This window comes from Halyomorpha halys, unplaced genomic scaffold, assembly GCF_000696795.3.
Source record: "Halyomorpha halys isolate HHAL.00 unplaced genomic scaffold, Hhal_1.1 Scaffold365.1, whole genome shotgun sequence".
In the NCBI taxonomy this organism is placed as follows: domain Eukaryota; kingdom Metazoa; phylum Arthropoda; class Insecta; order Hemiptera; family Pentatomidae; genus Halyomorpha; species Halyomorpha halys.
Genome location: NW_027107925.1, coordinates 33551 through 47215, shown reverse-complemented (window position 1 = coordinate 47215; position 13665 = coordinate 33551). Strand labels below are relative to the sequence as shown.

The following is a 13665-nucleotide window of genomic DNA, read 5'->3' as shown; positions in this document are numbered from 1 at the left end:
ATATATACATAATTCAGTTTAGATCAAATAATTAATCATGGTGTAATAATACACAATTTTGTATCACTCTCAAATTTGTTTGTCATATCATGTGGAATAAAACGTGTTACGAAAAGCGGCTAAAAAAGCGTCTAATGAAATTAAAACTACACCAACTGGTTGGTAAACAGCTGGAGGTATGGAAAAACCAAAATCCTAAAGTGATCCCTGTATGGTCAATCGGATTGACAGTAAAATTAAAAATGAATGTTCGGATTGTAAAGTTAAGACTGATGGATAAATCCAATCATTCCAGATTTAAAGTTGGGGAGGATAATTTTTTAGTAACCCTCCAATTCAAATTGGGGACGTTCGGTTTTCAATATTTTTGCCGTTATTCATTTGTCTTAACCTAACCAACAGGACGTTCATTATTGGATATACTGTCAATGCGATTGAACGTCTAGCGGTCTTAAATTCGCATGTGGATATTATATGGATGGTTTACTTCACAGTAGTGCAAAATAATGTCCACAAACTTAACGAAAAATACAATTTAAAGTTTTCATGGAAATTACAAGTTTTCAATTTATTTTCCTAAAAGAGAACCTTCAATTGTATTGTTTGTAAAGTTAGTTGAAATGTACTTAGTTGTGGAAATAAGCCTGCTACATACATGCAGAACTATGTGCCTCCTCATTTGTTCAAACTGTTTATGAAAGGAGAAATTACAGATCTTATGAAATAATCTAAAAATCTACAAGGAAGATAAGTTAGTTTTTAAAGTTTGGTATAATGTTCATTTTATGATGCTTAAGGGTGGTTTTACATTATAAATTAATGTTCCCTTTTGTACCGTTTACTGCCTGCTAGTATAAAATGTTATAAAAGGTAAATTTTTATTTTGAAACTCTTACTGAAATAATATAATCTCTTATTAGAGCAATAAGTATCAAAGCTGTTATAACTCATCCGGAACTTACACACACTTAGATAAAGATAAACATAAATAAATAGCTATAAATGATCTGGAAAATAAAATAGTTAAAAACTAAAGTAAATGATAATTTTAAAATATATACATGTTATGAATTAACATAAGCGTATAAATTAAGTAAATGATTACAAAACAGGAAAACAAATAATAAAGAATAAATTAATTTACAGAAACGGTATTCAAGCTTAAAGGAAATAGAGTAAGCTAATATTAATTTAAACAATATACCGTATGAAATGAGAATAAAGTCTATAGTATGAATTAAGCCTAATAAATAAAGGATTCTATCACACACAACATTTAAGATACATTATTATGTTTACTGCAGGCACTTCATGGGACCGAATATGCACAGTAATATGCCAAGCGCCGACTCAGAGACTATCAAAGTACGTCCAGTACCACTCTACAAGCTGAAGGCCAGGAGTACCCCTCATCCTGCCGAAGAAGCTCTCATCTACGCCGTCTACAAGAGAAGGCCTCTCTGGGACCCGGCGGTCCACTTCTACAGGAACAACACCGTCATCAAGATACTCTGGGAGGAGGTCGCGAACGAGACGGGACTTACGGGTAAGAATATCTTAAAGCCGTATATACGAATCTGTACCTCGGAGTAAATGCTATTATGCAGTGCTAATTTTACAATAAGGCCTCAGGCCCAGCATTGGTGGCCCCTAAATCAAATCTTCACAAAATTTCCTTAACTTGTATCCTTTTACTTCTGTGCTCCATAAATTAAAACATGAACGTTTTTTTCACTGATGTTGATAGAAACTAATCAACGTAACCAAACAGACTTGTAAGTAGTAATTTATAATTCTGCTAATCAAAAATCAAATAAAATACCTTTTATAAATTTTTAATTTTCAAATTTTAAATAAATTGATGATTTTAACTAGCTTGTTGTTTATAAAACAAAATAATTCCCCCCCATTTCTTGTCTTAAGGGGCCCGGGGTAAAGAGTGGCCCTGGTAAATGTGCCATTTGTTTAACTTTACGCGAGCTTTCCAGTTTCGAGTTTTTATTTGCGTATAGAAATGTACTCATTGTTTTTCTAAAATTATATAACGCCTCTTCGAAATTGGGATCCGATCTATGGAAAGTAGTTGGCAAATTTTATTTGGTTTCTCAATTTAATTTTATTAATATTAATGCTAGAAAAAATATATTCCTACTTGAAAGACGAATCCTCGACGCTGGAAACACTAAATTCAAACTTTTTCAACTCCTTGTTGAAATGAGACAAGATCTTTCTGATTCCAGAACAAGATAACTAAACAGGCAATTTCATCTATTTTCTGTAGAATTTCAGGGGCAGTTTTTTGAAAAGGAATTTTTGACTAATGAGGTTTTCTTTGACCAGAATTTTGTTTCCCACTCTTCTCTTTTGAAGGCTTTGTTTTTCATTATTTTTTTCCTTTGTATCATTTTTTTGGTTTTCAATTACAGTAATATAACATTAAAATTTTACTTTTCATAAACCAATTTGAGGACCTGCAATTCAATTCTGAACGGATGAAATTGGTTACTTCTTCTGTGTTTTAGGTCTAAAATAAATGCTTAGCTTTTATCCAAATAAATGTTATTTGTTAAATTTATAAATTAAATTTGATTTTAAAACCTTTAATAATTGTTTTAAATTAATTTCATAATAAAAGTCACTCTACAATTTTTATTTGCAACTGTAACGAATGACTGTTGTGAAAGAAGTTTTACTTAAATAAGATTACTCAATAAAAATTATTGAACACATCAGATACAATTTGCTCTTTGAATAAATTTTAGTTTTATTATTACTTTTTTTTAAACAAATAAAACCGTAACTGTTTGATGTCGTCATAGAAAACTGTGCCAATTTAAAGCCCCACGAAGCAACTGCTATGTTGTAAGCTGTATGATAGTCACGATAAAATTTACTGTCGTGGTAGTACTAAAGACTCTATCAGGCCTAGCGTGATGGAAGCATCTATCATGGTGAAAAAGTTATTACCACTTAAGGCCTGATTTATCAGTGATTATTTTTCTTTGTTAAAACATTTAAATCTCCCAAAGAAATAATATCTGAGCCGATACATGTAGCAGGTAAACTATAAATATGTCCATAGTTACAAACACATTTGAGACCATGGTCTAATCTATTGATTTTATAGCGCTGTCCGTTTTTGAGCGTATTTATAAATATTTTAAAAAGAAGTGCCTCCTAAATAGATTTATTTATTTATTCAATGTAATTTCGATCTGTACAAAATAATAAGTAAATATGTGGAATGTTTCATTTACACTTGAAAATCTTGGGAAGGAACCACCCATTGGTGGTACTTCAATTCCTAAATAGATAAATCATTGTTTGTTTTTTTCCCGAATTTATTTATGTAAAGTCCTCAAAATATTTCGTTCTTTTTATTTATATCTTTTCATCCAAACTGTAATCTTTTATTTACATTTTTTTCTTTATATTATTCTTGCTCAAAGTATTATTTTTCTCTATTATTGAACTCACCATTATTTTGTTTAATCATTATTGACGGATATTCTATTCTATTTCCTTATTACCCATGATTTAGATGGAGAGTTTGTAGAATTCAAGCTATATTTCCATCATCAAGACTTTAATTATGCAATGCCATTATATAAGAATCTGCATCTATTTTCTTTTCTTCTTCGTTAATAAATCGTTTTTAATTTTTTTTAGAGGTGTGTACATCTCTACTGCCTATATTTTAAAACTTCAAAATCATCAGCATATATAATCACCCAACTTGTTTAGATATATGGTTTTTATCTCTTAAATATAACCGAAATAGTATATCTTCACTGATTGTTTAGACCACATTCTTATCTGGTGACTGTGTTTTTACAAATGCGTAGTCAAATATACTCTTAATACCCGTTGGACATGGAGAACGATAAAACCAAAGTTTATAACATAAGTTTAAAGTTTAGTATCCAACGTTCCGCCTCACTTTGCTAGGCTTCATAAGGGCTCAACGAGAATAAATTATAAATATTGTAAAGTATGATGATACTGTAACAATATACGTATAATAAATTTTTACTTCGTTCCTATTATATATATTTTTTTATACATCTTTCTGTGTATATTCTAATAAAACATCGCAATGCTTGTATTTTATTTTCATTTGGCTCTGATTAAGTCCTGCAAAGTAGGGCGAATGGTTATAAATTATGAAATAGTTTTTGTGTTTTTTTTTCATGAACGCCGGTGACCTTACCAAATTAGAGAATACACAGTGTCGAAAAATGTACATTATTGTAGTACGTAATATAAAAAAAAATTAACACTAATTATTTGTTTTAAGATATATTTTGAAAATTCGCGTGATATCTATAGTGAATAACAATTTAATAAATAAAAACTTTTTTTTTTAAATTATTTATTTATTGTAATTTACAACTGTACAAAATAATACAATAGGTAAATATGTAGTATGTTTCATATACACTTGAAAATCTTGGGAAGGAACCACCCATTGGTGGTACTTCAAACATTAATTTAAACTAGAAGGTCTCGTGCCCATCTTCTTTTCAGACGCCTCGGAGGATTATCAGGGATTGTTAAGGATGACAGATTAAGAATTAATGGATTAGGATGGTTAAAGAGTTTGGAATAAAAAGACGCATATCTGGTTTGGGTCAAATCTGCAACGAATGGGATGTTAAGGTCTTTATGAATGAGTTTATTTGTGACGTAATAAGGAGCATCAAGGATTTTACGTAGGATTTTGGATTGTAACGATTGGATGCGGGAAGAATTTGATGGTTTGGTGGAGCCCCAGAGCTCAATTCCATATGTCCAAATTGGTCTGATTATTGTAGTGTTACTAATTTTTTGTAGTGAATGGGAAGTTTAGAGCGTTAGTCAAGTAAGTGTTGTAGCAATCGGAATCAATAAAAACTTAAAAACATATTTGTCATATTTCCTATTTTAGACAATTAATTATGCATAAACGTGTTTTTGCTTCTTATTTAATTTCAATATATATTTATATTATGTTTGTAATGAAAGCAATGATATCTGGTTCGGGCAAGATCAGTTACATAGGGAACATAATTTTTTTTCCGATACTGATAGTATTTATCAATTATAATAAAATATATAATGTAGTTTTTCACTAATCTTTCACTTTAAATAGGCAACGTTTCGGTCAACCTGCCCATTATCATGGAAAATCTTTATTTTTAACTTATTAAAAATAATTATTAAATAGTATGACAAAAATTGCAAATATTACAATTAAAATGAAGTGAAATAGTCGAAAAATATTAACGAATTTGAGTATAGTATATTTGACAAAGGCAAAATAATCTGTAATTATTTTTAGTTTTAACTGTTAATTTTTACAGTCCTTGATAAATACTTAATTAAGGATGTTGAAACTACAATGAATAAAATTTATTATAATTGATAATTAAATAAATAACTATAAAATAAATCTGTTGAAGTATTAATTGCTATTTAGTAATATATACATTCTTACGTAATTCATTGTAATACTTCCAATGATTTTCGACTCAGATTAAAATCAATCTCCTCATCACGACATATCTTTGTGATTTACAGATGTCACGAGGCGTGCATATATCATGCCATTAGTAATACTTTGCAATAGTTCGGTCGGCAGATATGTTAATACATTTCTGAGAACAACTGTGTTCATTTCGTTATAAGATCCGCCATTATTTCTCAGTACTGAGACTATGACTTCTCGGTGTGACTCCATTGTCAGGAATGTCTTTGGATTTTTGGGTCACCCTCCATGTTTCCGGTGCATTTTTTAGGACATGGTCATCCAGATCACCTCGATGGCGACTTACAGATTCGCTCATAACTAGTTGGGAATTACAATGTCTGAATTAATTTTAGCTTCCGACTTTGATGCGAATTGAATGACAACAATTCTTAATATAAATTAGTATATACAGATGGAATTTTTATGTGATAAAAAAGTCAAAATATGTTTATTTTTACACAACAATATATATTTTATACTTATAAAAATATATAATATAAAAAAATTAAAAGTAGGAAAATTCGATTGAAAAGAGCCTTAAAAAAATACGCAATCAAACTTAATTAGTTAAAAGAAATTTTATAAAAAAGAAAAAAAAATGCAATTAAAATTAACGGTTATCCTCGTAATTATGATTAATAAATTTGAAATTGAATGCATTTTAAGTTTTTTTAAAAAAAAAAAAAAAAGATGATCGTTTCAGGTCCATTGATGTAATAAATACATAAATATCTTTATTTTTACATGAAATTTCATATTTTTACATTGACAAATTTAATATGAATCATTAAATAATGGGAAAATTTAATTGAAAAAAGACTGAAAATATAACAAAATACTCTATTAAAATTTTTAATTTGTTAAAAGAAGTTTCAAAAAAGAAAAAAAAAATACCATTATTTTACTTCGCTTTCCTCATCATTCTGATCAATAAATTTGAAAGTGAATGGATCTTTAAGCTTTACAAAAAAACAAAAAAAACAAACATAAAAGTCCCCAGTATTATGCCATTAAGAAATTGATTTTAAATCGGACCCTGTAAAAGTAGTCAGTCTTGAGTCGCCATTCTTTACATGTAGTAGTTTAAATTTTGTGAAAAGATTTTTCTTAGATTAAATATCGAGAAAAAAATTGTTTAATTTTATCTATGCACGATTTTTTTTAAGCCTACCTTAACAATTACTTGTCCGTTAACTCCTAGGTACAGATGTTTTATTTCGATTTGTTGGATTAGAATGTTATATATTTATCTAATAGTGTTTCTAAATCCAAAGTGGTGTAAATGCAAATTTTGGCAACTTGAATTTTGTTATTTTATTGAATCATTACCTTTATTTTATTTTATTTGCAAAGCCTACAATACCTTACTGAGTGTGTGACGTCACTCTTTAAAAACAGGAAATTATCAATTGAGTGATACTTAAATTAGAATCAGTCGTTCATAATGTCAACCGAGATTTAAAGTGTTCTCAAATATTTGGAGATACACCACTTTGGCTTGAGAAGCATATATTTTCTTGTATGTCTTATATCTTATTCGTGTTTTTTTATTGTATTTTTTTTATATTAATCCATGAACAAATAAATCATGTTTTCTTACTTTTTCAGACCATCAGGCGAAAGGAAGATGGAAGTCTCTCAGAGATTATTACCGCCTCGAATTGAAGAAATTGAACAAGATCGGAGGAGAAGAACCGAAGAAGTCCAACTGGAATCACTTCAACTCCATGTCTTTCCTCTATGACTTGATGAGCCCGAAAAAGAGTGGCGAGCTGGAAGGCGATATACAGATGGCGGAGGAGAGTCAGAGCAGCACGGAAGGAATGGACCAACCGACAGACACTGAAGACATCTACGTCAAAGACGAAGAAGCGAGACCACCTTGCTGGAGACCACTCACTGTGGACTCGACTTCTGGTCCGATCCGCGAACCAGTTCAAGAACCGATTTCCTCTTCGAAGAGCCCGAACAGAAACGGAGAAGTGGTAAGGAAGGTCCTCATAGAGTTGGAGAGGAGAAGGCTCGACCTCCTGGAGAAAAAGAACCAGATGGAGGACGATGACGATCTGCAGTACCTCAAGAGTCTTCTACCGCTGATCAAGATGTTGCCCTTGAGAAAGAAGATTGGAGTGCGCATCAAGTTCCAGGAGATCATAAGCAAGGAAATAGAAGAGTTGGATCGTGGAAGTGGAATGAACTGAATAGTTTGGTCTTGTGTCTTGTAGGTTATCAGGAAGATCCAAAAGAGGAAGAAGGTCTTCGAAGGATGGACTTTCGCTCCGGGTCGAAGGTTCTTAACGCGTCGTTGCTGAGCGAATAACGGAGTCAAGTCGTATAAAACCAACATGTTTATTGATTTTTGATAATTCAATATTTTATTACAATATATTACAAAGCTATAAAAAATATATATTTATATTATTTTTTATATACATATGCTAAATATTTTTGTAGCTCAGAGGTAAGAAACACTGTGTCACATGTCTTTAAAGGAACCTCTACAATGTCAGTCAGATTGACATTCATCATTCAAAAGCCATACTGACGCAAATGGTATGAATCACGAAGAATATACACTATCAGTCCAACCGATGCTAACTTGTGAATGAGATATCATACAGTAACGGTCTTGAGCAATGAATCTGTGATTGATTACCAACAGTAAGCTTTTTAGTCATTATTTTGGCATTTGCCTGGTGAAAAAAAAAACATTTAACTCCCATCACAAATGGGCTAGGTCTAATTACCTATACCATTGGGTAAACCAAACACTGTAAAACAAAAATGTGTAATAACAATAAATTGGTTAAAATTGACTTGGCGGCCTTTTTCTCTGACTTGCAGATTCAATGTTAATATTAATAGTTGATCAAGGATGAAATCTTGAGTCACACCTACAATGAGTGAAGAGGAAAAGGATGGAATTTAAAAAATGTTGAAGTTTTATTTGAAGCTAAAAGTTTAGGAATTAGAAATAATAAACGATTTATGGAAAATGTCTATTTTCATATTAAAATAAGCTTTTCTCGTAAACCTCAACTTGCCTAATATATCAATTTTATTTTTATATAAAGATTAAAGTATATTTAAAATGTATCTGGTTCCTTGTTTTATTAAGTATTTTTTTAATATTAATTTATTCAAATTTTAATTTATTGTTCTTAGGATATTTAAGTAGGGATATATTTTGTATTTATAATTTTGTAAGTAATACAAATAAATATACATATTTTTTTAAACCTTATTTTATTCAACCCAATTAACAAAATCATTATTATATTTAGATGATACGTAGTCCGAACAGGTGTTTGAACAATTTTGCAAACTAAATTTAGAAGAAAAAAAAATAAGACAGATACTTACTGTCTTGTGTATATTTAAAACAACCCCAATTTGACAAAACATTAAGATGATTAAGGTATGGCACAAAAACTAAAAATTAAAGAGCTTACTGCAAAAATTATTTATCTCACAATTTTCAAGTTTTCTGAAAATTCAAAATTATAAATTGTCCAAAAAAAAAATCGTATTCTATCGATTTCTATTTCTGCTCACACAAGTTAGGGCTCTGATCTTGATAGAAAATACAACTTCTTTAGAATTTAACTCAACTATAATTGTTGGAGTGCGATATCATTCATTTTCAGCATTTTTATGCTAATTTTTATTTCTTACCTCCTTTATTGAATAGATAAAAAACATAATTAATATATATTTATAATATTCATACGTAATTGGTGCCCTTCCTTTGCCACAAGAATTATAAGGGATTGGATTGGATCCGCTGAAGGGGTTACAATATCATCCCAGGACCCACTGGCGGGGGGGAGGGGGTATAAAGAACAAAGACGAGTAGTACAAGAGCCCAAGAGGAGGAAAAATGCAGTTATCTCACCCCAATTTTTGATTACTTTAATGAAAACTATGAATAATTAATAGTCAAAATTAATGAGACTACCAAGTATAGGTATGGAGAATACAAAATGGCGGCTGTTTCAAAGCGATAATAAAAACTAATTTTTCATTCGGAGCTTTATATCTTAAAAAGTAGGAACAACACAAGAAAACCTAAGAGAACATCATTTAAAGAAAAGTAAATTTGCTAGAATTTGAGCCCTAATAGAGTTATTTACGTTAAATATTTTTTGAGAAATAGCTTTCTAAAAAGCAATATTTCATAAAAATGTTGTATGGGACGTACTGAAAGATCAGTAGTTAGTGAATTTATATTGAAAAATTGATATCTCAAAAACGATTTGACGTACAGATGTCTATTAGCACTCAAATTAAAGCTAGTTTAATGAACTATAAAGTAGTTGATGATGTTTATCTTCGTAGGAGTAATAGTTTACATGAAATTCGCTAAGATAAATTGATTTATCGTTGATCGGACAAATTTTCATTTGCCAAATTTGTATTCATATGTGAATATCATAAACAATATTACCCCTACGAAGATAAGTGTCACAAACTACTTTATAGTAAGTTAAATTTCCTTTATTTTGAGTGTTGGCAGACATATGTGTGTCTTGTGGATCTAGAGATTTATTTTTCAAAAATCCAAAATTTTATACGAAGAACTAGAAATTATGAAAGGAAAATGGTCCGGGTGCGGTAAAAAAAACTCAAATAGTAGAATTATACTATTTTATTGAGCCAACGTTTCGCCCCACGTTGCAGGGCTTCGTCAGGACTAAAAAAGATACAAACACATAGTTACAAAAGGAAAACAAAAACATAAGTGTAAAATAACAGGGGTATAAAATGTAAAAAAGTAAGATATAATAAGAAAAATTAATGGTAGTAAATAGTAAATGTAAAGGGTAATAGTAACAAATAGATAAGAAAAGAAATATTAAAGAAAAAACATTTTGTGAGTTTATTTTGTCAAATATCATGAAAACTACTATTCCTACGAAGGTAAAGGTCATAAACTCATTTATAGTCCATTAAACTAGCTTTAATTTGAGTGCTAGTAGACATCTGTACGCGACATATGTCCTGAGATATAGATTTCTCAAAATAAATTAAGTAACTACTAATCTTTCAGTAGATTTGTAAGAAATTTTGTTTTTTAAAAAGCTATATCTCGAGAACTATTGGGCGTAAATAGCTCTTTCAGGGCTAATATGTCAGCAAATTTACTCTTCTTTAAATTATGATCTCTTAGATTTTCTATTGTTGTTGGTAGTTTTTAAGATTTAGAGCTCCGAATGAAATGCTAGTGTTTTCAAAAGTATTTAAACAGCCGCCATTCTTTAAATTTACCTATGTTTTTTTATTTTTTTTTCTGACCTAGAAAAAAATTATAAATAACAAATTAAATATATACAAATAAGAAAGGATGTATATAAGCCGACAATATGAATCTTGGTTTGCCAGTGTGGCATTATAAGATAAGCTTGCCGGGTCCGCTGAAGGCGGTGTCATCGATGATGAGTCTGCCGTGAGCGTACTAGGAATAGGGAGGAGCTATTCCGGCTGGCAAATAAACTTACCTATGGCGAAATGGAACATTTAAAAAAGAAATTACACGTCAATCGGTGCAGATATTCAAAAAGTTTATTTTTGACAAATATTCGACCATTCCCTTTCATATATACAGATATATATACATACTTACTATTTTTTTACGGAAGATCTGTTAGTAAAATCTATAACTATGTTGAAGCGAGGTTTAACAACCTTATTCTTTGCATGATCATATCCTACAATGAAAAAAAAAATCTCAGACGAGATAGCTAAGCCTTGACCACAAGCAGAGGAATGAAACTCCAGTCTTCATGGAGTGAGAGAATTCAGAATGAAGAAGCCCTCGATCTGAAAGGGTATGAGGACCATAAGAGGAGTGGATGAATGCAAGCTTTTTATGAAGATCTTGAAGCCTGGAACCTGGACACTTTAAACAAGAAGGAAGAAAAAATTTAAGAGCGATATGAAAAAATATACCTTTTTTTCTCTTGTTACCTGATCGATAATGGTTGTTTTAACAGTTTGTTATTTGTTTTTTTTAACAGTTGATAATAGGGGGAGAAGGTATAGTCTCATGAAAAAATAAAAAAATAATAATACATAATTTAGTTAAAAACAGTAGATAATTATCATGAATTACTGGTGCTACATATCCGTTAACATAGTCCAATGTTTAGATGTTTACCTGGCACCTGTTTTAACTTTAGGACTGTCATTGTGATCAGAAGGCAGTAGTTATATATTTTATATAGTGTGTAGAACATATATATAATGTGTCAATATCTTTACTAATAACATATTTAAAATTAATACAAACAAATGATTATATACAAATACGATAAGGCTTGTCTGTGCTCAATTTGGTGAATATCAGGCGAACTACGTGCAGTTTCCTGTATTATCAGTCTTGTGTGTGGATTCCAGGTTAGTCGTCTGTCCAGATGTAGTCCAAGGTAGCGGATCTGTGCAACAGGAGTAAGGGCAACATTATTGAAGTATACTGTAGGGCAGTCAGTAGGCTTACGACGTAGGGTAAAGGGATTTGTTGGAATTTATTTTAATCCTCCAATTACGACACCATTCTTAGAGGATTGTGATATAGGATTGAAGAATTTGGGATGCAATTAAAGGGTTATTATTAAAAGCGAACACACATGTGTCATCGGCATACGTGGTGAAGATAGTGTTAGGATTGGTTGGGATGTCTGCTGTATTGATTGTGTAGAGGATGGGGCCGAGGTTACTATCCTGATGAACACCAGCGGACTGAACGAAGAGGGATAAATGGGAGCCATTGTGGTTTACTTTAAATAATCTGTCAGTGAGAAAAGAACGAATAATGAGAAAGTATGCAGGAAGTAAAATATAAATCTGAAATAAGAGAAAATTTAAAGTTCGAATTTTTAATCCTGATCAACATTTCTTTCTAAACTTTTTAATGACAAATATTAATCTAATTGTGCAGGCTTATACTAAAAACTAAGGAATAAGTTATGTCATTATAATGAGGTGATTGTTGAAATTATTTATTCAGCTCGTGTCTAATTAAATTTTCTTGATTACGAATTCGTATTTTAAATTAATTCGGCAATTCAGAATAAATAATTTAATATATCAATATCTAATACGACATAAAACATATTTAATTAAATATAATTTTAATTTGATGTTTCATTTTTTATTTGAACAGCTGTGCACTTACGGGCTTGCAGTTGCTGCATAAATCATATTCCTTCAATTATTATAAAATGTTACACCACAATGTGATTGTTTGAAAATTGCGATTTTACAGAATAATACGATTTTAAAAAAAAAATTACGTAAGTTAGCTAGGTAACATAAACGCATAATAACATTTTAGTTTATTATTAAACCTGTCAATTTTACACTTCTTAGAATTAAAAGATAAAAATCTAGTGCGATGTACCATCATACTTCTTCCACTTACTAAACTACTTACGCCCCCAGTTTTGTGCATATTGGTGGGCTTGAGTTGAAGTTATCACTATTTCTGTGATTCCGAAAATAAAAATTTAAATATTTTAAAAAACTGAAAGGCCACTAATGTTTCGGCATATTTAAAAGTGTCTTTTCTTTTCCATCCAAAACTCTTAAGGAATGCGCGCATCCAGATGGCGCGACTGGATACAAGGGAATTAGAACGAACCTCTCCAGGACTTTTTTTTATTAAATTTATTTATCACCCTACCCTGCCTCTTAGACAATACGGGTGTTAGCAGCGGGTACAACTCATTGCTGCAAGACAAAGATGAAATAGCTGTGCACACAGCTTGCTCTTGCTACAAAATAAATCTTGCTCTTCTACTGAGGCCTTGCTGGTGTAGCTTATTCTCTTCTACCCAGGGAGAAGTGAGTACAGCCAACAGCTTCCTTTCACCCTACACGAAGGTCTTGTAGTGCGGGTAGTTTTCTTTCTTCATCAACTCAGGAAGATCGCTCTCCGTCAGAACATAGAGTCCTGTTTCCCTCATCATCTTGGCTCTCAGTGCTTCATAGGCGATACTGGCTAGTACGACGTGCTCGGCGGTCTCTGGAACCTGACAAATTGGGCACAGATGATCGATGTTTATGCCATGTGCGGCAAGCTCAGAGACACCCATGAGGAACTGTGAAACCCCGTGGTCGGGGAACACCCTCGTTGATTCTAGGCGTGAAACAACGGT

The 13665-nt window shown here is 31.2% G+C and overlaps 1 protein-coding gene across 2 annotated transcripts in view; it reads left to right on the top strand.

Annotated features, from left to right (window-relative positions):
- The window catches only part of LOC106681799 (uncharacterized), a 9267-nt gene extending 519 nt beyond the window's left edge, over window positions 1–8748 (top strand). For both annotated transcript variants that reach the window (XM_014422309.2, XM_014422308.2), the window contains exons 2-3: window positions 1305–1546; window positions 7118–8748. In XM_014422309.2, coding sequence (XP_014277795.1) covers window positions 1312–1546; window positions 7118–7710 — 828 coding nt within the window. In that variant the 5' untranslated portion in view covers window positions 1305–1311 and the 3' untranslated portion in view covers window positions 7711–8748. The remainder of the gene's footprint in view (window positions 1–1304; window positions 1547–7117) is intronic.
- Window positions 8749–13665: the final 4917 nt, after the last annotated feature.